The 24,195-nt window shown below is 49.0% G+C and overlaps 1 protein-coding gene across 1 annotated transcript in view; it reads right to left on the bottom strand.

Annotated features, from left to right (window-relative positions):
- LOC142592592 (chorion peroxidase-like) overlaps nt 1–24,195 on the bottom strand; it is a 154,084-nt gene that overhangs the window by 19,819 nt on the left and 110,070 nt on the right. The window contains exon 8 of the mRNA XM_075704126.1: nt 7,285–7,454. Coding sequence (XP_075560241.1) covers nt 7,285–7,454 — 170 coding nt within the window. The remainder of the gene's footprint in view (nt 1–7,284; nt 7,455–24,195) is intronic.

Genomic DNA, 24,195 nt, shown 5'->3' with positions numbered 1-24,195 from the left:
AAATGATGCGAGACAGCATCCATCATCAATCCCTGCAATAGCCCTTAAATTCATAGGCAATATGACTGTCACCTGTTAACTCTTCTGGTTTTTCCTTAATTGTACAGCTCTTGTTAATTGTACAACTGGAAACAAGAGGCGCAACGATTTGATAAATTAAGCAATCTACTAAGGGACAGAGCCAAGGCAACAGCCAAACAGGAAGGAAAAGCGGAAATTAACAATTTTAACGTTGTTTATGAAAATATTTATGGATCAACATGTTTTTATTTAAAAAAGGAAGTAGAGAAAACGCCGCCGGAAGTGGAGGACAATTCCGTGCGTTCTGAATGACGCTTCTACAGTTATCATTCGAGCCGCTTAACGTTGCCACTTCTCTGCTGTGCTTATGTAGATGTTTTTCTAACCTTCCGCGGTGGGCGCAGTACGTGTAGAGTCGCAGCTTCCTGCGCCATACGCGGTTGTACGCGGCTCGCGGGCACGCATCGTTACATAGCTTCCCGAATAGCAGTACGAGTGGGTTGTGGCACTTGTTAGAGCTGTAAACAAGGGATCCAAAACAACTATGATTGTTCCTCAAATATATATTTCTGCATATTTATACCAGAGCTAACTCAAAAAGTGCTACTATAGTCGGATACAACTTAAGAGGAAGCTTTGGCTCGCGCCCAACTCCGACGCGGCCTATATAAATACACGTAAAACGCAAAAACGTTTTTCTGAGATAGCCCCTGGACCGATTTTAATAAAGTGTTGGATGAGAGAGACAGCTAAACTATAGTGACTGTTGGAAGCGGAATTTCGATTTAGGGCCTGAATTTTGTTAAAAAGATTTTCAAATATTCGACAGTATGAAAAAAACAGAAGCAAGAAGTCTACAAATCCATAGCTCTGCATCAAGAACAGATAGCGCAGTTCTGTAAATGGCATCCATTAGACCATTCAAAGCGGAAAAATTTTATATGTCATTTTATACTTTATGTGAATTTGTTACGTCATTTACAAGGGTTCTGCAAAAGCTGTATTTACACATTACTAAATTTTTTTAGATTCATGGGTAAAATATCAATTTGGTACGCTTTAGATGTACTGTTAGGTGCAATTTACAGAATTGTGATATCACTTCTCGTTGCTGAAAGACAGAGTTGCAAACTTGATAGTCTCGTTTTCTGACAATTTTCGATTTTTGCCAATTTTTAGTAAAACATTGACAATCAAAAGGAAAAATTCGAAGCCAACGGTCACTGGAGTTTAAGTTTTTCTTTGAAATGTGACAAAGCTTGTCAAATTTGGTGCAGTGGTTGCTGAGAAAAACGAATTCTCCTTTTAGATTACATATATTTAGATAGGAGCACCCGAGCTAAAGCTTCCACTTAAGGGGGGATGCGGGGCTAAAATACCGATTTTCGGAAAAAAAATGTGTTTTAAAGCTTGAGTTGTTTTGGATTGCTGGTTTAATGAAGAATATTCTCACCAGGTTTGGTTGTTATCGGAGAAGTAGAAAAGAAGAAAATGAATTTTTTTCACGACGCGGTGGGGCGCATTTGCCGTCGAAGGCGTCTGTGAACGCTCTTTTCAAGACGCGGCCGCGGTGCGGGCAAAAAACCGAACGTGAAGTGAATGCCTGTGATAGAAAGTTTGTTTTTCGGGCTGTTTAGTGACGGAATACTTTCCATCGAGACTATGCAAGGCAACTATCGAAGAACTAAAAAAGAAAGGCATATTACTGGCCGCAGAAACCGAAACAGGAGCTCGAACCGAAGCAGTGGGTGGCAAACCGAAACAGGAGCCCGGATTGGCGGAAATGTACCACGTGACCACCCACCGCTGTTTTCGCGCCATTTGGAGTCGTTCCTGCTTTGGTTGCGCTCGACGCTTGCTATGTGTTGCTATATCTTCCTTCTGTGAGCTTATTGCGATCATCGGGTGGCCGGTGGTGTGACCCGAAGATGCCCGCAACGAAGGCTTCGACACGGAAAAGCTTCGGGAAGCGAAAACGCACGACGAAAGCGAGAGGCCTAAACAGCACTGGGCGACCGCCAGCAAGTGAGCGTCTGCCTGTGCGTTCGCCAAGCCCAAGCCTGCTGCCGGCGGCTGATGCGAGCCCTACAAGCTCCGATGGTGGTTCGTCACCTATGGAAATGTCTACTGGTTCTGCTGATGGTGGTGAGTGCCAATTGACGACATTTGAAAGGAAGGTCGCGCTACTTTGCCAGGGTCCTGCCGACGAAGGCGAGGAAACGCCGGAGCCCAGCGGCTACCGTTTTGTAAAAGTTACAGCCATCAAGGCGGTGGTAACATCGCTTCTGTGCCCGCATTGTCACAGACAGTCGTTGGACTTGGAAGAAATCGGTGCGGGTGTGAATCTGGAGTTTGTCGTGATGTGTAGATGGTGTGGTGAAGTCAAGAAGGCCGCGCATGCTCCACCTGTGAAGTCCAGTCGGCAGCCTGAGCTTTCATTGCGCCTCGTGGTTGCAGGCCGTAACTGCGGCATGAACTACAAAACCATGGCAAACTTTTTTGCGGGTATGGACGCGCCAATGCCCATGCACCACAAAACATACCAGACAGTAGCGGAGAAGGTGCACAGAGCCGCTATGGAAGCTGCATCTGATGCCATGCGCGAAGCCGGAGCCGCTGTGAGGGCAATCAACTCCGTTGCTGGCTCCACTCAACTTTTGGACGTGTGTGTAAGTTATGACGGAACTTGGCATAAACGCGGCCACACCTCACACTTTGGGCTCGGCATTGCTATCGAGCTGGAAACTGGGTTGGTGCTGGATTTTGCTGTGCAATGCAACTATTGCCATGGCTGCAACTATGGTCCCAAAGAAGGTGAGGATGGACATCAAGATTGGAAAAAAGCACACAGTGAGGTCTGCCAGAAGAACTTCAGTGGATCGTCGAATGCCATGGAAGTTGAAGCTGCAGGCATAATATTCAGTCGCTCTAAGGAGCTTCACAACATGCAATACACCACAGTGCTCTGTGATGGCGACAGCAAATCATTCCTGCATGTCTCCAGCCTGCAGCTGTATGATAAAGAGATTGTGAAGGAAGACTGCATAAATCATGTCGCAAAACGTGTTTATGCTGGAATTGAAAAACTAAAGAAAACGACGAAAGGTCTAGGAGGCAAGGGGAAGCTGACGCAAAGCGTGGTAAAAAAACTCACTGCTTACTATGCATCTGCCCTGAAAGAAAATGCTGCAGATGTGACAAAAATGCAACGAGGAGTATTTGCGACACTTTTTCATTCCTACTCGACGGACGAAGTCCCACGACATGACGCTTGTCCACATGGTGAGGACTCATGGTGCCACTACAATCGGCACAAAGCCCTAGTTGAAGCTGGTAAGCCATCAGTGCCAAGACCCCATCGTCAAGCTTTCAGCAGAGACGTTGCCAAAGAGCTTGTGCCTCTCTACAACCGGCTTAGTAAGCCAGAGCTCCTTGCACGATGCTCAAGAATGCAGACACAGAATGCAAACGAGTCTTTCAATGCGCTAGTGTGGAAGAAGTGCCCGAAGACCCAATTCGCATCCCTGAGAACCGTGGAGACTGCAGCAGCCTTGGCTGTACTAGAATTTAATGAGGGTGCACGTGGCATCAAGAGAGTATTTGACAAGCTGGAACTAGAACATGGAGTCCAGACGATGAAGCACGTCCAACAAGCAACCCATCAAAGCATTGCCTGAGCGAAGGCAAGGGCGATGGACAGCTCTAAAGTTGAGAAAAAGAAAAGAAGGCTTGAAGCAATTGCCACAGAACAGCGTCGCGTCGAAGATGAGGGCCCGACCTATGGAGCAGGGCACTTTGATTAATTTTTTTTTACCACAAAATAAAATAGTATGTTCTCAAATCTTTGAACTCATTTTTCTGAGTTTGCACTTTTTGGGGAAACAAAACCGTTAGGAAAACAATCATTTCTAAACTACATTGCCAAAAGATGCTTTCCAGGTGGTTTCTAGACTGAAATTTTCTCAGGAACAAGATAAGATACTTTTTAGGGTGCTAAATAGTTTCTAACAGAAAATATTTTGAGATGTCTGACATGTAATGACAACAAAAAAATTGAACTTTGTTTTTAGATTGATGACATTTTTACAGAAATTGCATAAAAAGCATGCGAGCGGTCTTATCTTGCACTATGAACCATCTAGAAGATATCTAATTACAAACAGTTGATATATCTCCATTATTTATGAAATGATAGTTTTCCTAAGCTGAGACACATGATTGCTGAATATGAGAGCTATAACTTTTTGTCTGTTTGAGCTAGCGCATTGAAACTTTGAATATATTCTAATGAGCAGATTATAAACAGTCGCTGAAAATTTGATAAAAATTGATGCAGTAGTTCAAAAGTTGACTCTTGAGCCTAGCATCCCCCCTTAAGTCTGCAATGAAGCCCCGCCCAGGCCCTCATAACCGCCAGCCACTGCTCCTCCGCGAGGCTGCAAATAATTCGTGCTTCAAGCTTTTTCTGTTACCCAAATAAGGCGGTAACTACAAAAATAATACTATTAGCGCGTAATTTTATACCTTTCCCCTCGCCTATTATAGTGGAATGGCGAATGCCTAATTCATTATTGAACTGCAATAACATGCTCGCTTCGCTACAACTATTCGTTGTGAAGTTTCACTTCAGTTGGCAGTGAAGTTTCATGAGTAAAACGGGTTCAGCAGTGAAATGAACCAGACTTTTGAAGAGTGAAATGCTCAGATTCCATACATTTTGTCCATGTCTGTTGCACACCTCATTGCTTCCGCCGATGAAAAGAGTCTTGAAGAATAGCAGACGCTCCGGAGGTATCAAGTACGACGCCATCTTGAAAAGGCCGCATGACGACGATTTTGTTTGCTTCTGTGAATGGCTGGCGGAGTAACACAACTCCGCGCAGTCCGTGTGCCTTTCTTGTCCACTGCTGTTTCTTAAAGTTCTATTCTAATAAAGCAATATTTATTTAACACGTTTGCTTCTGTACTTGTTCTTGGCAGTGTTATTCCTGCGGTTCTTTCCTGCGCGAGTCCATTTGATGTGGTTCTTTGTTTGCCAAGTAAGCGAGAGGTGTATCGCACAGGCGTACCTGTAAACTACACCTTATTTCATTTCTCTTTTGTGGGTTTACGCGTTTTTATGGCGAATGCTGGGCGCTATTCATATTTGTACTAGTAAAGGTACCCCCCCCCCCTTCATTTGCACAGAAGAGTTACCTTGGGTTGGCACCCCACACCCGAAAATAATATCCTGGGTACCTGCCTGGGCTGCGCACAGCAGTGATATTCAGAAACTGTTCTCCACAATTCTGCAGTAATACCTGAGGCCTAAATGATAGCGGAAGAGCGCGACTACTTCGGTGGAATAATTCCGCGCAGAAAAAGAAAAAAAAGCCATCGTGACGTCCGACTGTTGGTTTGCGTACGGTACGCGCAAAACACAATAAGAGTTTTTTTCCAACTGTCGCCAAAGTGCGGGCGCAGTCGCGTTCTTCGTTTTTTTCCTTCATGTCACGGTCGGAATTCGCTCCCTTGACCCGGTCTTATATCACAGACACCTCGCGTTGTCGCCGCCATTGTGACCAGAACAAGAGAACCGCGTTTTCGCAACACTTTAGGCCAGCCGCGAACAGGCGCTGTGTCCAAGGTCTTTCTCATAATCCACGCGACAGGCTTTCTCTCGGACCGCGAAATGGCGCGTACCGTGTCTGGCGTGCAGCAGAGAAGATTTGAGGCCACGGCCAAATTTGAGAGCTCGCGCAGTCGTCTGACTTTTTCGTACTGTTGCGCATGTACACGATAAGCAGCTTTCCGCCGTGGGAACAAGCTTTCTTTGAACTTATTAAGATTATTATTATTATTATTAAGTTAAAACATTATCAAGTTACACCAGCGATAAGCAAGGACAACACGGGAGACATGCTGACTGCCGAGTTGCTGAGATGAAAGCAGCAGCTCATATACGCCGCAACGCCATGCACTCGTGCGATTGTATACACCTGTACATACACAGCACAGATAACTTTATCATATCTGTTCAACGAAAAAAAAAAGAAAAGGATTAAAAAGAAAACACTGTGCAAGATACGATTTTAAGGCGTATGGTGTTTCATTGTCAGAACTCCGCCGACCGAACACCGCAAGCCATGCAATTGTATCTTGCAACGGTTTTTTTATCTTTCTTTTTCTGTTGTAGAGCTTGGCTAATGTTAGCTGAGACACACGGTATAACACGAGGTTACGTCACGCACGAACCCCCGTATTCAGAAATAGGCCTTAACTCGGACCCCATGCATGAATTGCTCAAAACAATATGACGCCTAATGTTAACGTGCCCAACGAAAGGCAATCAACATCTTGGGCATGTCCACAGCGGGTATAAGTTTGACCAAGTCAAGCACTGGCTTTAAGTTAAGACGAACTTCTGATTACGGGATCAATGCTGCAATCTAAGGGTGCAACATCAGAAGTAAAATTCACGCAGTGTCACCTAGCCTTGAAATACGCCACTTCGTGATCGCATAAACCTATGGCAGGCTGTCAGGCACACGCGCCGCCACACGCTAATGTTCTAAACGCAGGAACTCACGAAATGGCTTGGACGTTTCTCGAGACGCCATGGTAGGGTGCACCGGCCTGGTGCCCACCACCTGTCATTCTCTGAAGTGCGAGTTACAAATGTGGGTGCACCAGCACTTAATAATATTATTACTATTATTACGTCTATGTCACAATGTGTTTGCCGTGGCGGGGAGTCGAACCCACGAGCTATGCAGCGCAACACGGCAGCCGCTAAACCGTCATAGTGGCAGTGTTAACCGGTTTCTGCTCGAGCAAACGACCAGCTTCGAGCTACAATCTGCTGTGACTGTAACTGGAACGACATATTATCAGAGTACCAGACCCTGGATGCACTGTTTCGCCTCCGCGAAGCCAAATACAACACGAACACACAATGCAGCGAAGTCTTCGAAACAGATGCTGCAGTTATTGACGGAAGATTTCTGCATCTAAATAATGCGCTCGCTATGATCGCCACAGGCTTTCAAACATTCATCGCAATATTGCTTCAAATTATTATTATTATTATTATTATTATTATTATTATTATTATTATTATTATTATTATTATTATTATTATTATTATTATAATTATTATTATTATTATTATTATTATTATTAAACATTTGTTGTGAAACCGAATATACATATGATAGTGAATTTCAGTGAAGTAAGGAACAGGCGGCAGACAATATAGCAGAATGCGCATGGCTGCATATGCACCGTCCGTGAGAGCCATGGGTCCCCCGTGGCTGTAGAAGAAGCGGTCCCCCTCCTGGAAGCCGCGGAACTGGCGCGCGATGATGCAGGCGAAGGTGGGTCCCACCAGGGCGTCCGGGTTTGCGGGTCGCTCCATGAGGCCGCCAACCCACAGGTCGACGTCGTCGGGGTGCCTGGAGCGTTGTTACACGTTAGTTCGTTCAAGCTATTTTAGACTGCGCGGGAAAGCTGCCTTTCATCAAGATTCAAAGAACTTGGAAAAATTGTTCCTGCCTCGTGCATGGGGATATAGAAAACGCGCATAATCTGCTATACATAATCTGCTATGGACACGGCCCTGGGACACAGACTGTACGTGAAAACAAAATTTGGAGTCGTTAGAATTAGGGACTGACCACTGGCCAACCTGACGACTATGACCGTTGTCTGGTGCACAGCACATTTTATCAGTGAACCACCCGGCAGCGTGTGCATCAAAAAGGCTTGCATACTTTTGTTTAAATTGCTTCCCTCATTACGCCGTTCGGCAATCTATGCAAAAAAGAAAATGAAAGTCTGTAAAGGTGAAACATAAGTACCCGAGCCATTTATCCGCAGGAGGTTACGGCAGGTTTCTGTCAATCTGGAGAGTTTGAATTATGCGTTAGATCAAGTGTCATTTCATCGTACAGGATGAATCGTTGGAACGTAGCTGTGAAAAGCTTCATTTATAACCAAGAAGGGCGTAAGCGAAACGAAACGTAGGCATGTCTTAACTGCCTTGTGCGCGTAGAGAATACAAACATACAAGTAGAAATCTAGCAAAAGGCGCGTGAAGACGCCTCCTTTCGGTGGGCGTTCGCTCGACACTGCGCAACTGAATGGGCACCGCCGTTAAAAAAATCATACGTCTATGAAAAGCCCAGTTAGCAATTAAAATTTTATTGCTGTGCGAAAAAGACCCATTGGAGATTGTCTTTAAAAAGGCTTTAGCTCAGTAGTAATAAAGCTAAAGGTTCCTCAGTGGTTTCGTTTGCTTCTACGCGCACCATTTTAAAGTAACACTGTCAAAAGAAAGAAAAAATGTTTTTTTTAAAGCTCCCAAGAAACCATTTTATTATCTTAAAGCGCACACTTTCCGACGGTGTTCACAAATGGGTCTTTGTCATATATAAGTTAAATCCTAAGTGATAACTGAATTTTTGGAGAGTCGATTTTTTAAAACTAAGGTACATATAAAAATGGTAGAATGGAGAAGGCGCTAGGCATCTTGGGACTAGAGAGTGAATAGAAAAAAAAACAATTAAAGTGCGTCGCGCCGAATGTCGCCTGAAATAGTTCCGGCTGACCCTAGCTATGACGAGGGGAGGAACGCCTGACATGTATGCGGCAAGTAAAGGTCTCCCCCTCACGAAAAGGTCATTGAACAACAGGTTGCTGACATGCTTGCGCGGAAGATAATACGACCTTCATCTAGCCCCTGGGCTTCTCCCGTGGTTCTGGTAAAGAAAAAAGATGGCTCCGTTCGCTTTTGCGTCGATTATCGTGCGCTCAATAAGATCACACGCAAGGACGTATATCTAACACCTAGAATTGACGACGCTTTGGACACACTGCAAGGGGCGGAGTATTTCTCCAGCCTTGATCTTCGATCAGGACATTGGCAAATTCAGATGAACGAGACTGACAAAGAAAAGGCAGCATTCGCTACACCAGACGGACTTTATGAATTTAACGTGATGCCTTTTGGGCGTTTGTAACGCTCCCGCCACATTTGAGCGCATGATAAATAACGTACTTCGTGATCTAAAATGGAAGACCTGCATCTGTTATCTGGACGATATTGTCATCTTTTCGTCTAACTTCAGCCAACATCTTCATTGATTAGACGAAGTTGTCAAGTGCCTTGCAATTGCTGGTCTTCAGATCAATATAAAAAGATGCAAATTTGCAATTAAGACAATAAATGTATTGGGCCACGCCGTCTTAAAAGATGGCTGTTCTCCAGTTTCCTCGCCCCCAGCAACAGAACGACCTAGGTAGTTTCCTCGGTTTGGCGTCAAATTTTCGTCGATTTATACGCAACTTTGCTGTAATAGCAGCTCCTCTACACAAACTACTGGTTACCGGTGCCTCTTTCACATAGACTAACGACTGCGTGTTGGCTTTTCAAGCTCTTAAGCAACATCTTACTTCCGAACCAGTGCTTCGCCACTTCGATGATCGAGCCCCCACCATACTCCATACTGACGGAAGCGCACAAGGTATTGGCGCAGTACTTCTGCAACGTAATGCAGCCTCTAAAGGGCCGGTCATAGGATATGCCAGCCGAACACTTTCTCCAGCTGAACGGAACTACACTATTACAAAGCAACAGCGCCTGGCTATCGTCTGGTCGATTCAGAAATTTGGCCCATACCTTCACGGCCGCCAATTCACCATCGTCACCGACCATCATGCTCTGTGTTGGCTGTCATCAATGTCCGCTTGCAGGAATATGACTTTACAATAACGTACAAGTCTGGAAAAAGTCATCGTGATGCAGACGCATTGTCTCGCTGCCCACTCTCGCTATCTCCCGGTAACGCGCCGTCGTCTTCCCCACCGCGTCGTTCCGATGCTACGCCTGCCTCACACCAGCTCTCGACGACGCCAGTCAGTTTGAGATTAGAGACTTGACCTCGCTGTTATTGTGTGGCCCAGTTTAGGCGACTACAGCAAAGCGTAGGACGAGCCCACACCTGCTGTATCGGCCAATAACCGGAAATCAGGCACGCATATGGGTTCCGCGAAGAGGGGACGCGGGCAGCACTCACGCGTGAAGTGAAAGCGGATTAGTGGCTGCACCGTAGAAAAGAGCGGAGCTTCGGGCTTGGACCCGGACAGACGCTTCGGCGTTTGAATAAAACGTCACTTCGTCGGACAACGGCTCTTCCTTCGCGCTGCCACCGTGCACTCGAATCATCGAGGGGCGCCGACTTCGGACCTTCATCACCTTCCCTCCTTGACTAGCGTTGAAGCTACGAGAGGACAAGGGAAAGGAAATTAACTGGCGCAGTCGACCCTAGGATCGGACAGCCCGCAGCGAGGAAGGTGCCTAAGTCCGGTGAAGCTGACTGGACGCTCGCTGCAACTTGGACCTGCTGGTACGCGGTGGGAAGCAGTACTGGTATCCCGTACGAGCCTGCTCGAAGACATTTGCTCGACAGGAGTTGAGCGGGACGAGAGCTGCTACGCGTCAAGGAACGAGGGCAGACCCGAAGGACTTCGTTGAGCGACAAAGGAGGTGCTGTGTTCTGCATCAGGAGCAAGGCAGCAAGGAACGTCGACGCGACTGAGCAAGGCAACGCCAGGGGTGATCCGGTGGAGCACTGGGAGCACCGAAGGACTACGTCACGACGAGCCTGGGAGCCAAGACTGACGCATCTGACGGCAGCACCGGGCGACGCATCACGACAAGGTGAGGCTCATTTTGTGCTCTTTCGAGGTCCCTTTCACTGAATGCACTTGCATTCAGGCACACTCTGGGAGATGGCGGATTCAGATGGAAACGCAATGGAAGGTGATAGTGTGAATGAATCGCATCGCACCCGCGAATTGATGCTAGAGATAGAGGCGTTAAAGCTCAAGCTAGAGCTGGAGAAGATGAGGTCGTCGCGTGCCTCATCAGAGGAACCGGAGAACAGGAATCAGCACACCGGAATGGCACGATACGCGAAAGAGTTGAAAGCAGTCCTTGCCCCCATGCCCACTAATGAGCCAATGATTCCCGCCTGGTTCAAGAACGTGGACGCTCTTCTTGCGGCATTAAGTGTACCTGAGGAAATACAGGGCACTATTATATTACCATTCTTAAATGACAAGATGCGAACATTCGTTGCCAATCATTCGGAGGCTGGTGTAATGCGTTACTCAGACCTAAAATCTAGAGTGTTTAAGGAACTGCGGATGACTCCAAGTGAGTACCGCAGAATGTTTCTCGAAGTCAAGAGGGAAGCAGACGAGTCTTGGAGCCACGTTGCGGCATGCCTGGAGACAATGTTCACGTACTATCTCAGAAGTAGAGAGGTGCTGTCGTTTGAGAGTCTGCAGGAATTGCTTATAGCTGACAGACTAAAGCAGTTAATGCCAAGTGATCTCCGCTCACTGGTCACCCATCAGGAAGTAAAGGGCTGGCTCAAAGCCAAAGACATAGCAGAGTTAGCCGCAAATTTCGAAGAAAGCCTGCACATTAGCAGGCAAGGCAATTATCGCGATACTGCACCAGGAAATGATAATTATAGGCCGCAAGCTAAACAAGCCGCTGGGTCGAGCTTCAGCCCTAATTCTGTGGTGTGTTTTGGATGTGGACAACGGGGTCACTTTAAAAGAGATTGTGACTCTTCACATGGCACTACTGCCAAGAAAGCTGAAGTTTCGCGCGTAGCTCCCCAGGATCAGAGGTCAGTTAAGATCCCTGCCACACCACCGCGACACGCCGCCTTTGGGAACAATCCACTGATGGGTGACCCGATAATCGATATCTTAGTGGGAGACAAACGCTGCGTCGCGCGCATTGATTCAGGTGCAGATATCACGGTGGTCAGAGCGAATGCGGTATCGCCTGAGATTTTGGGTCAGAGCAGCGGCCGAATAAAGTTAACGGGTGCTTTTGGACAGGGTGTCACCGCGCACTTGATGTATGTGCCTCTCGCTCTTTCGCGCTCGTCGGGCAGCACTACTCCGCGTGTGCCATTGCTTTGCGCAGTAACTGATCAGTTAACTACCAGCGCGGCAGTTTTACTCACTCCGGGAGATTACGAATGTCTTCGTCATGGTCGGCATGAGCTGCTGAAAGAACCTAAGGAATGTGATTGCGGTATAGACTTTAAGGCGAAGGAATTGGTACCTGAACAGTATTCTCCGATGAGAAAGCAAGAACAGGTAACTCTATGCTCTATCCATAACACTAACGCCGTGGTGCAGCGCTCATTAGAGAAACCATCGAGCAATGAGCGCCGGGCGACTAATGCTGAGAGTCCGGCAAACACTTCATTAGAAGATGAAGGAAAAACGGAAGACGGCACACAAGAATTTGAGCCGCGAGCTACTAATTGCATGCCCATTGAGGAGCAGCAGCAATCGGAAAGTCGGGATGTTGTAGCTGCGGATAATATAGGCGACAGCGAGCAACTTCCGCCAGTCACAGAAAGTTCTTTTGTGGAACAGCAGAAAGATGAGTCACTGGCCGGTGCTTGGCGCCAGGCGAAAAAGGAGTCGCATGGCATGGTTATCGATTGTCCGTCGCTTCACTACAGGGAAAGATTAGACAGGAAACAATGTCCCCAGTTAGCAGTACCAAAGTCGCGCCGAGCCGAAGTGTTGGAGTTAGCGCACGACAGTCCTTGCGGTAGTCACTTCTCAGGAAAAAAGAGAAGCAAGCGCATTAAAGGGGCCTTCTTTTGGCCATCATTGGCGTCTGATGTGAAGCGCCATTGTCAGAGTTGTCATGGGATTCAGGTTCATGCGCGTAAGCTGAAAACCGATTGGGTGCCGATGACGCCCCTGAACAGGCCGCAGACACCTTTTCAGGAAGTTTACCGTGACCGCAGAGGCCCCCTTGAGCGAGCTTCGTCACGGGGTCATAAATATACTTTAAGCGTAGTGGGATAAGATGTACATGCTCCAGACCCTAATAAGGTACGCGCTATGCTGCAGCTGGAGCCGCCTAAGAGAAAACATGAACTCAGGAGTGCTCTAGGGCTTCTTAACTACTATCTAGACTATGTGCCTAACTATTCAAGACTCGTCTTTCCACTGACAAGGCTGACAAACAAAAGGGCTCCGAACACAGTGCCGTGGAACTTGGACGCACAGGTTGCGTTCGACTCGGTGAAAAAGGCACTCGCGTCAAATCCAGGGTTGACAGCACCAGACTCCCGGCAAAAGTTTTTGATTGGCCACGGATGCATCGGACATGGTAGTTGGCGCTTGCCTCTCCCAAAAAGTAGGTGAAATCGAGCGGTCAGTTGCATTTCTTAGTAAGAAGTTGAGCCCGTCGCAACAAAAGTGGTCCACGATTGAACGGGAGGCCTTTGCAATTGTGTGGGCGCTAGAGTCTTTGGGTACATGGCTATTCGGCACAAAGATCAAAATAATGACTGACCATGATCCGTTGGCTTTCCTGACTTGCGCGGCTCCTCCAGTGCTAGGTTGACGCTTTGGGCATTGGCGATCCAAAAGTACGACATAGAAATTGTTCACATCAAAGGTGCGCTGAACAAGGCTGCTGATGCACTTTCGCGTCTCGGATGAACATTCAGGGTGTGTTATATTTTTGTTGAGTCAATAGGCTGCTATGTTTGACTCAGGCGCGTATAGTAGTTGATCTTTAGCCGTGAATTAGCGTGTATATCGAATCAGCGTGCAGGATTGGTTTTGCATGTTCGAAAACAAGTGTTAAATGTCGTTTTAAGGCAACCCTAAAAGCTGAAGATTTTTGTGTATGATGTCGAAATGTCTTGAGTGACGTGTCAAATAGTCACTCATTTGCGGGTGCGACCGATTGAGCTGAGGGTATAGCTAACACTGATCCCGTCGCTCCCGCTGAGTGTGCTCTGGGGGACCTCGAGGTGCACAGAGTGGGTCTCATGTGTTGGGACAATCACGGTGCGGACTGGTGACCGCGAGAGACACTATACAACAGGACGATTGGGACTCCGTACTATTCATGTGCCTTGTGTTAGAGGAGTCAAACCTACGCGAACTTATTGATGTTGAGTGCAGCGCGGAGTGTGTCATAATTGTTTTTGCGTTGGTAGAATGGCGAGATTTTTGTTTACTGATGCGAGTGTGAGGTCTACTGTATTTGAAGCATTCTCATGTGTTCCTCTTCGCCATTACTACACGACGTTAGCCCTTTGTTTATGAAATGGAGATTGGTCTTGTGTGCGGAAGGGTTGATTTATTTTTATGCAAGTTTTTTTTTTATGTTTTTATCATGTTACGTGGACATCGAGTGTCCAGTAACACTCTTGAGGGGGGAGGAGTCAGTTTGAGATTAGGGACTTGACCTCGCTGTTATTGTGTGGCCCAGTTTAGGCGACTACAGCAAAGCGTAGGACGAGCCCACACCTGCTGTATCGGCCAATAACCGGAAATGAGGCACGCATATGGGTTCCGCGAAGAGGGGACGCGGGCAGCACTCACGCGTGAAGAGAAAGCGGATTAGTGGCTGCACCGTAGAAAAGAGCGGAGCTTCGGGCTTGGACCCGGACAGATGCTTCGGCGTTTGAATAAAACGTCACTTCGTCGGACAACGGCTCTTCCTTCGCGCTGCCACCGTGAACTCGAATCATCGAGGGGCGCCGACTTCGGACCTTCATCACCTTCCCTCCTTGACTAGCGTTGAAGCTGCGAGAGGACAAGGGAAAGGAAATTAACTACGCCCCTGGACCAAGTTACGCTTTGATCACGCTCTGATTTTGTCTCGCTTCAGCGGGCCGACTCCTACTGTCTAACTCTCATGGATCGCCTTAGTGGATTCGCCGAACCACCCAACAGCCGCTTGCGACGCCAACTTCGACAATTCCGTCTTCAAGGTCGCGTGCTGTACCGCTACGTTTACCACCCAACAGGTCACCGATGGGCCTTCACCGCCTTCACCGCCTTCACCTGCGAGTGTTAGAGGCCCTTCACGATGACGTATCGGCTGGCCACATAGGCTTGCACAAGACTTACGACCGCATCAAGAACCGCTGCTTCTGGCCTGGCCTATCCGCAACGGTGGCCAAATAAATTGCCTCTTCTGCGTCAAGCCAGCACCGCAAACGCTCGACATCCCCTCCTGCCGGTTTACTACCTCTCCCTTGCCCGGACACACCTTTTGAATTTGTTGGTATTGATTTATATGGTCCCTTGCCGTTGACACCCCGCGGTCACCGTTGTTTTGTCACTTCGGTCGACCATTTAACAAGATATGCCGAGACTGCCCCTCTGCGATCCGGTACCGCTTCTGAGGTCGCCGACTTTTTCTTGCGCTCTATCGTCTTGCGTCACGGGGCTCCTCGCATTCTTCTCAGTGACCGTGGCAAGGCGTTTATTTCCCAAGTTCTCGAGGAAATTCTTCGGGCCGCTGATACCATCCACAAATCTACTTCTACCTATCATCCGCAAGCCAATGGCCTTACTCAGCGCTTCCAGCGTACACTGTCTGACATGATTTCCATGCACATCCGTCCTGACCGCACTGACTGGGATAACATTCTCCCTTGTGCGATATTCATATATAATACTGCTATTCAACGGACTACGGCCTACAGCCCTTCCTTCCTTGTGTATGGACGATCTTCTTCCACCATATTCGACAGAGAATTCTTTTTAGCACCTTCTTCGCCTAACGCGTCCCTTCCAAAACATTTGCTGCCCGTGTTGCACATTGCCGTCAAATCGCCCGGCCAAGCACCGAAGCTACCCAAGCTGAGAGCAAGCGTCACCGCGACAACAAACGCCGTGACGTCCGTTTTCACCCTGGAGACCAAGTCCGGCTTTGGACTCCAGTCCGCACTCCAGGCCCCTGTAAGAAGTTCCTTCAACGCTACATTGGCCCATACACCGTTGTGCAGCAAACATTTGCAGTGAACTATATCACGTCCGCCCAGTACACTCCGTCACTGACCGGCGCCGCCGGAATGCCGAAATTGTTCACGTCTCGCGGATGAAGCCCTCCACTCCCCGTTAATATAATCTGTAATTTGCGGCCAGGCTGGCCGCTTCCATGACGGGGAGAAGTTAGTGTAAACACTATTAACGTACTTCGTCGTTTTCATGTGTACATAGCCATCATCATCCTCCCTGTTCGACTTCACGCACGAGCTGGCGCGTTTCCTTTTTTGGAACAAAAAGCGCTGGAGAACTTGACCGGTCTCGGTCTTATTATATATATATATATATATATATATATATATATATATATATATATATATATATATATATATATGTTGTTATTACGTGCATCAGAATAATTATAATAATCAATTATTTTGAGAGGCAACCTTTATTTAGCTATGAAAATAATGGCCGCTGTCATCCATTACGCTAGCAACATCCCGCTAAAGAGTTGATTACACTAGCCATTAGCAAATCAGTTCTACGATGTCCTGCATCTAGCCGGTGCTACGTTACACGTGATCTTGTAATACCTTATTACCGCTTCCCTTTTATAGCAGGTGATCAAAGTACCACAGACCGAACATTCACTTGCGAGGCTAAATTATTTCTGCGCAGTGAGATATCCACATAATAGAAGGGTACCTCAGGAACTGCTAAGGATGACTGCATGATGTCTGTGGCCACTGTAGGGCGCAACAGTCATAGACGCGCTTGACACGCGAGCAGTGACAAGTTGCATTGCAGCCGAAAGACTACAGCGCAAACTCAAATGAGCGTCTATATCGCAAAATAAATGCGTTCCACCATTTACGACTGGGATACAACCACGGAATAAACAGATTTTAAGGGAGACGTGCACCGTACGCGCACATGTAAGGAATTAGCGGCTAGCAGAAGACGAGTCGCGCAATCAACGCTGTCCTCGTTCAAGACCATGAACCAACAGCGCCAAGCGACCAGCTCTTCCGAGGCCAATGTTCTAAACGGGCGTGCAAAGCGCCTTCGACCAATTCACCGCTCTGTTTCGATGGAGCATTTATCTACCGCAACGTCATTTTCCAACGAGCAGAAGACGCAATCGGCGACGGAGAACGCCGACGCGCGTTCCTCGACAACAACGAAGACGCCCGAGGTGGATACCGCGGGAGTGGCCGCCGATCCCATCGTCGCCGATTTTCCCTCCCAACAGCGAGAGGTGGACACTCCGACCGGGAAAAGGATGGAGGAAGATGCTGCCACGAACATTTACGACGACAAAACTGACGACGACACAGGCGGCTGTTGGAAGACGGTCATACATAAGCGACGCAACCGTCAAACGTGCGCTAAGACGCAACCCTCCGAGAACATCTTGGGCATCCCGGACGCCTCCCAGCCTACCGTGCGCAAGCGCATTCAGAATCAGAACCTGCCTCAACTTCCTTTGCACGTTGAAAAGATAATTCTGCGGCTGCACGGAGGACTTTGTCTCGATAAGTGGACACACCCAGAACTCGCCAGTGCTCTAAGGAGTGCTGCCGGCTTGACCACAGAGGATCGTCAGGACATCATATTCCGACTGCGACCTCAGCAGAACTTGGCAATCATCAGCACACCCCAGTCACACGTAGCTGACGCATTGTACAAGGTGAGGGAGCTGAACCTTGGTCAACGGGTCTATCCCATCACGACATATTTTGCGGCCCCAGACAACTCATGCAAGGGAATTGTTCCTGGCCTTTTGCCCGGTACATCGTCATGCAAGCTAGTGGATGAGCTTGTGGCTCCTGGAACTCAAATATTTCAAGCACGAATGATGGGTCAAACCAACGTTGCGTTGGTAACATTTGAAGGACTTAAAGTGCCTCGCTGCGTACGTTTCTATGGTGCCGAACTCCACTGCTACCCCCACCGACCCCGCCAACTGGTTTGCAAGATATGTCCCAAGCTCGGCCATTGGGCTGATTACTGTCCTACGCCGCACATGGTCATTCCCGCGACGTGCGGGACTAACAACCCCACGCCGCCACATTCGTGCACCCCACACTGCAGATCCTGTGACGGCACCCTCCCTACGGTGGATCCAAACTGCCCGCGGCGTGCTAGGCAGACACTGAACAAAGCTTGGGTGCGGGAAGCTCCCGATAAAGAGCAGCGTGAACTCCAACCCTCCAGCGACCCGACCACTGCCACAGATACGGCGGAGACCCAAACGTCGTGCGCCCCAACGAAGGAGACCAGAAAAGTCCGGTCGGAGACCCGTTCGAGCTCCCGTCGCAAGTTCCGGACCCGCTCCAAGTCTCGGTCCCGATCCCGCGAGGCATCGATGCGGCTCTCAGAGAAGCGCCCTCCTTCCCCACCTTCCCAACAACCCTACAAGAAGGCCCTGCAGACCAACGCCCCAGTCAAGGTGACCCTGGTCCCTTCAGGAGTGCAGCGGACCCTGGAGAAGAAAACAGCAATGGAGGCGCCTCGGGAGGTAGGTCGGGCGAAGGGTACCCCACAGCTGGCTCCGCCCAGTAAATCTCTCCTTACCCCTTCCCCTATTACCAATTCGTTACCAAACCCCGATCCTCTAATAGAAATAGCCCTCCTACGTCGTGACATGGAGGCGCGCTGTGAGCGCCTACAAAAACAAATGGACGCGCTGGTGGCAGACGTGAGCACTAGTATGCAGGCGGCTCTGGACAGGATAGAACGCCAAATGGAGGACCTTCAAATAGGGATTACGGAGCAAGTAAAATCATGTATAGAGTGCACTTTCGCACGAATGCAAGTTCCTGAGCTTAGCGGTAACAACGAAAGCGCGCTTTCCGTCCAAGGCTCTCGGCCGCAACCTTCAAATGTAGGCACCCGGCGCCCGCATCCCTATGCCCGACCGCCTGCTTCCACTCGCGATGATGATGGCGTCGCGTAACGCGGAGCAACTAGTGGTGTGGCAGTGGAATCGCAGGGGATTCCGCCGAAAACGAGGTTCCCTACAGCAGTATATCGCCACATCCACGAACCCTCCCGATGTCATCCTCTTACAGGAAGTCAATTGCACCCCTTCTTTATCCATCTACAGCACGCTCTCGGGTGTCTGTCCTCTTGTGGGAGCCTTAGTTTCGAAACGTGTTACATGTCGCATGCATACCACTAACATCGACATTCCTCACCAAATACTGGAAATAATTACGCAAGGTAAACGCAGCGAGAGTCTGTTTATACTCAATGCATACAGTTCCCCCCGTTTGCGAACGCACTGTTTTCAGCACCTACTAACAGAATTTGGTAGGTTTGGACGGGTTTGTGTGGTGGCCGGCGAATTTAACGCTCCGCATACTGCATGGGGTTACGTTAAATCGCAGGCTAAAGGGACCCGCTTATGGAATGCCATCTGTAACATGAGATACACACTCCTTACCGACCCAGAGCACCCAACTCGGATGGGCAACAACGTATCTCGTGACACCTGCCCTGACCTTACCTGCGTGCGCAATACTGGCCCAGTCGTTGCGCACGGGCCTTTAGAGGAGCACCTTGGTAGTGACCACTACATTGTGGCGACCACCTTGTCATTACGGGGTGCGTGCAGGCCCGAGCGAGATGTGCGTATAACGGATTGGGCGAAATTCAGGGAACGTCGCCGGGATCCACCTGAGCCTAAAGGGTATGAACGTTGGCTTGACTTTCTCGCACAAGATCTAGAGGCCACCACAAGCACACTGCGCACCACAACCGAGACACCAGACATAGACCCGCATTTAATTCATCTTTGGAACGGCCGCAGAGGGTTGACACGACGATGGAAACGACAACGCCTCAACCGCAAACTTAGGAAACGTATAGATCAAATTACACGGGAATCTCAGGTGTATGCAGAGATCCTTAGGAGGAATAACTGGCGAGGATTTTGCGATCGCCTCTCAGGCATATTGAGCAGAGCAAGAAGGTGGTCGATTCTTCGCCCACTCACAGATCCCACCATAACAAAGGGAAAAACATTTCAACAGCTGCACATCCTAATGCACGAGTCCAGGGACGATGTTTCGACACTCCTGAGAGAGCTAGAGAAGCATTTGATACCCACAGGCCCGCCGCCGCAGTAGCCTGACTATCCTTATGTAGGCGAGGCGAACGAATTGCTCGATGCAGCCATCACATCTGACGAGATGCGGGTGGTCCTACAAGAACTACGTCGCAACACGGCACCGGGTGCCGACCACATCCGATTCGCCACCCTTCGTAACCTCAGTGACGTGCATATTAACCACCTCACCCATATCTTCAATAATTGCTGGCGCAAGGCATGCTTCCCCAAGCATGGCGACACGCCGACATCACACTGATCCCCAAACCGGGCAAGCCTGTTAAGGTTGAAAACTTACGACCCATCTCCCTAACATCCTGCATTGGTAAGCTCATTGAGCATGTGCTCTTGCGGCGTCTGCAGCCCTTCCTCGAAGAAAAATCATTCTTTTCTAACTCTCAATTCGGATATCGGACTCATCTGTCTGCCAAAGATGTGCTTTTACAATTGCGGGAGGAAGTCATAGGACCTCCGTCGTCCACCCAAACGAGAGCACTCATCGCCTCAGACCTAAAAGGGGCATTCGATAATGTTGAACATGACCTCATCCTTCGCAATGTTGCACATTCACACTGTGGAATTCGTATGTACAACTATATCCGCGCATTTCTTCGAGATCGCACAGCCACCGTAGGAATGGGACCGCATCGATCCGGTACTATTCGCCTTGTAGGACGTGGGACACCCCGGGGCTCCGTTTTTTCCCCTACTCTATTCAATATCGCGCTCGCAGGGCTCTCCCGGCTACTCGACCAGATCCCTGATGTCGCCCACGCTATTTATGCGGACGATATTACTATCTGGTCGACACGGGGTTCCGACGGAGCCATCCAGGACCGACTGCAGCAAGCAGTCGATACAGTTTCCGAGTACGCGAGAAAATGCGGGTTAAGATGTGCTCCGGAAAAGTCGGAGCTCATAATCATTCGCCCCCGGAGCCGTTCCTCTACTCCCCCTATCACTGTGCACGTGGATGGCACACCGATACCACAGGTTAATCGTGCTCGTATCCTCAACCTACACGTCCAAGCGGATAGCAGGTCAAACTACACTGTTTCCCTTCTATCCAGACAGATTGAGCAAATTCTGGCCATGATCCAGAGGGTCTCCAAGAGGCGCTCGGGCCTTCGAGAAGAGGACCTGCTGCGCTTGGTGGAGGCATGCGTGATCAGCCGCCTTACATACCATCTTTCATTTCAGCGGTTGACCCAAGCGCAACAACTTCGCATAGACGCAATGATTCACAAAGCGACGAAGCTGGCCCATGGCCTCCCGAACTATACTTCCACACACCGTCTCCTTAACTTAGGGACACATAACACACTAGGCGAGCTGCTAGAGGCACATTGGGTCAGCTATCGCCAGCGCCTCCTACTCAGTCCTACTGGCCGCCATCTTCTCACACGGCTAGGATACTCTGTCCCACCCCTTGAGTCTGAAAACCGTCCAACGATCTTGTCGTCAGCGATACGCCAAGCACTAAGTATTCATCCATTGCCACGTAATATGCACCCCGAGCGTGACAAAGGGCGGCGCAAAGCCCGTGTACGATACATTGGCCGCATGCTTGCAAACATCCCGGAAACACACTTTATACACGGAGACATCACGCACTCAAGAGGGCTATACCTCGGTAGTTTTGGATGGCACCGAATCCCTGAGAGACTCTGCTGCAATGCGCGGAACAAATGCCGCTTACGGAGAAATTCTCGGTGTTGCCCTTACAATTCGATACGCCATCCGTGTTCCTGAGGAAGTGTATATATTGACGGACTCGCAACAGACATGCCGGGCGTTCCTATCAGGACATGGCATCCCGAGAGCGGCACACCAAATTCTCAAACAGATTCCGCAAAATACACTAACCACACCTCCCCGCATCCACTTACTCTGGACCCCTGGTCATACCTCGCTGCCGGGTAACGAACGCGCACATGCGGTTGCCCGAGAAATTTCCCTCAGGGCGACTCGGCGTGGTGAGGCCACTAGTTCAGAATGGGGGGATCCCTTGCTCCATTACAAAGACATACTCCGTCATTATACACGCATTCGTCGCACCCACGCCGCCCTTCTCGCGGGAGGAAGCAGTGGCATTACGCCAGTTACAAACCGCAACTTTTCCTAATCGTGTCTCTCTCAATAAATTCTACCCACACTGTTATGCAGATCGTTGCCCTGGCTGTGGCAGATCGCCGAGAATCTTCCACGTCACGATTGAGTGCACTGCAAACCTCTTTCCTCCCTTGCCAACTCTCCTTTACCCCTACGCAACAAAGAGCTGTGGGACGATGCCCTCCGCGACGGTCCTCCCGAGGTCCTCCGAGCAGTGATACAACGGGCTCGAAACATCGCCGGAATCATCTTAGGGACCCTGGACTGAGGGTTCCTACCCCACTGCTCTCGCCATTCAAATATGATTAATAAAGATGTTTTACTCTCTCTCGTTCAACCGATGTCCGCCAGGCGGCGATTCCGCTCGATATCGAGGTCAATAGTCGATGACCACATAGACATTACGAAGCTCCAGCCACAAAAACACAGTGTACCTATCGTTCCCAAGTCAAAGCGAACCGAGCCTGCACGAGTGCCCTCATAATCTTAGAGCCAATACAAGCAATAGGTTCACGTATTTCTTTCACAAGTAACGCCGCTAGACGTAAAGAAAGCCTTGGGAGCTATGAAAAGGGCGAAGGCAGCTGGGGAGGATCAGGTAACTGCAAATTTCTTGAAGGATGGTGCACAGATTGTTCTAGAGAAACTGGCCACCCTGTATACGCAATGCCTCATGACCACGAGCGTACCGGAATCTTGGAAGAATGCTAACATAATCCTAATCCATAAGAAAGGGGACGCCAAAGACTTCAAAAATTATAGACCGATCAGCTTACTATCCGTTGCCTACAAAGTATTTACTAAGGTCTTCGCAAATAGTATCAGGAACACCTTAGACTCCCGTCAACCAAAGGACCAGGCAGGATTTCGTAAAGGCTGCTCAACAATAGACCATATTCACGCTATCAATCAGGTGATAGAGAAATGTGCGGAATATAGCCAACCCTTATATATAGCGTTCATTCATTATGAAGAAGCGTTTGATTTAGTCGAAACCTAACTAGTCATGCAGACATTACGGAATCAGGGTGTAGACGAGCCGTATGTAAAAATACTGAAAGCTAGATATAGCGGCTCCACAGTCACCGTAGTCGTCCATAAATAAAGCAACAAAATCCCAATAAAGAAGGGCGTCAGGCAGGGAGATACTGCAGCGTAGTGACGCAGCCGTTAGATATCAGACGCATCAGCTCACCAGGGAGACGAAGATGAATGGGGATGAGCTCTGTCAGGGGCAAGTCCAAATCCACAGGTACGATGACGAGAGTAGCAATTGAAAAACTAGGTTTATTCACTTGGTATTTACCTTACGTTTAAACTGTACAAATATTTACAAACAGAACGACGTCATACCTGTCGTCGGCGGCCTGCCTGACCGGCCTGGTCTCCCGTGGTGAAGTTGCGCCGTCCGCTGCTGTCTACTTGCTCACGCCTCAAAAACTACTTGAACTATTCCTTAAATAAGTTTACACAGCATCCAAGGGACACATTTCTCCACCAATGGGCTATTTGGTTACTCCGACCAATCAGGCAGGCCGACATCATCCAATAAGCGTCAGAGTTTAAGGGGCCGGTAAATGGTCGCGTCAGCACTCCCTATACAAAAGCACTTTGACCATAACTAATCAGCTTTTAAATTGACAGACGAGCGTGGGAAGAGGACGCGTCATGTGCACGCAGTGACGTCTCAGTGCCGGCGCCGGGAGCCGTCGCTATTATTACGGTACAAAGGCTTCCCCCGCGTCGAGGAGCTCACAAAATACCCGGGAAGAAAGCCGAGGCCCGCGGTATACTGTTTACACGACAATACTGACACGTGTACTTATCTTTATCGGGCTACCACGTTTCGCCGCCTAACAAATGTTGTCGCATGGCACGGGACGCGCCTGCTTGTATCCGAAGTTTCTGGAATGTTATCGATGCTTCTATCCGCTGTCTGTTGTCGCCGAACCTTGTGTTATCTAATTTCATCGCCTGACGCGAATGGTGTAGAACTTTGTGGAAGGCACGCGGGTCCCAACGATTAGTCTGGAACATTCGGTGACTGCTGTATAAAAGCCGACGCGCTTGACCCGCTGATCAGATTTTCGACGATCGCCGACCGTGTTCGCCGCTATCGTTGA

This window comes from Dermacentor variabilis, chromosome 9, assembly GCF_050947875.1.
Source record: "Dermacentor variabilis isolate Ectoservices chromosome 9, ASM5094787v1, whole genome shotgun sequence".
In the NCBI taxonomy this organism is placed as follows: Eukaryota; Metazoa; Arthropoda; class Arachnida; order Ixodida; family Ixodidae; genus Dermacentor; species Dermacentor variabilis.
This window is presented reverse-complemented; position numbering and strand designations above follow the sequence as displayed.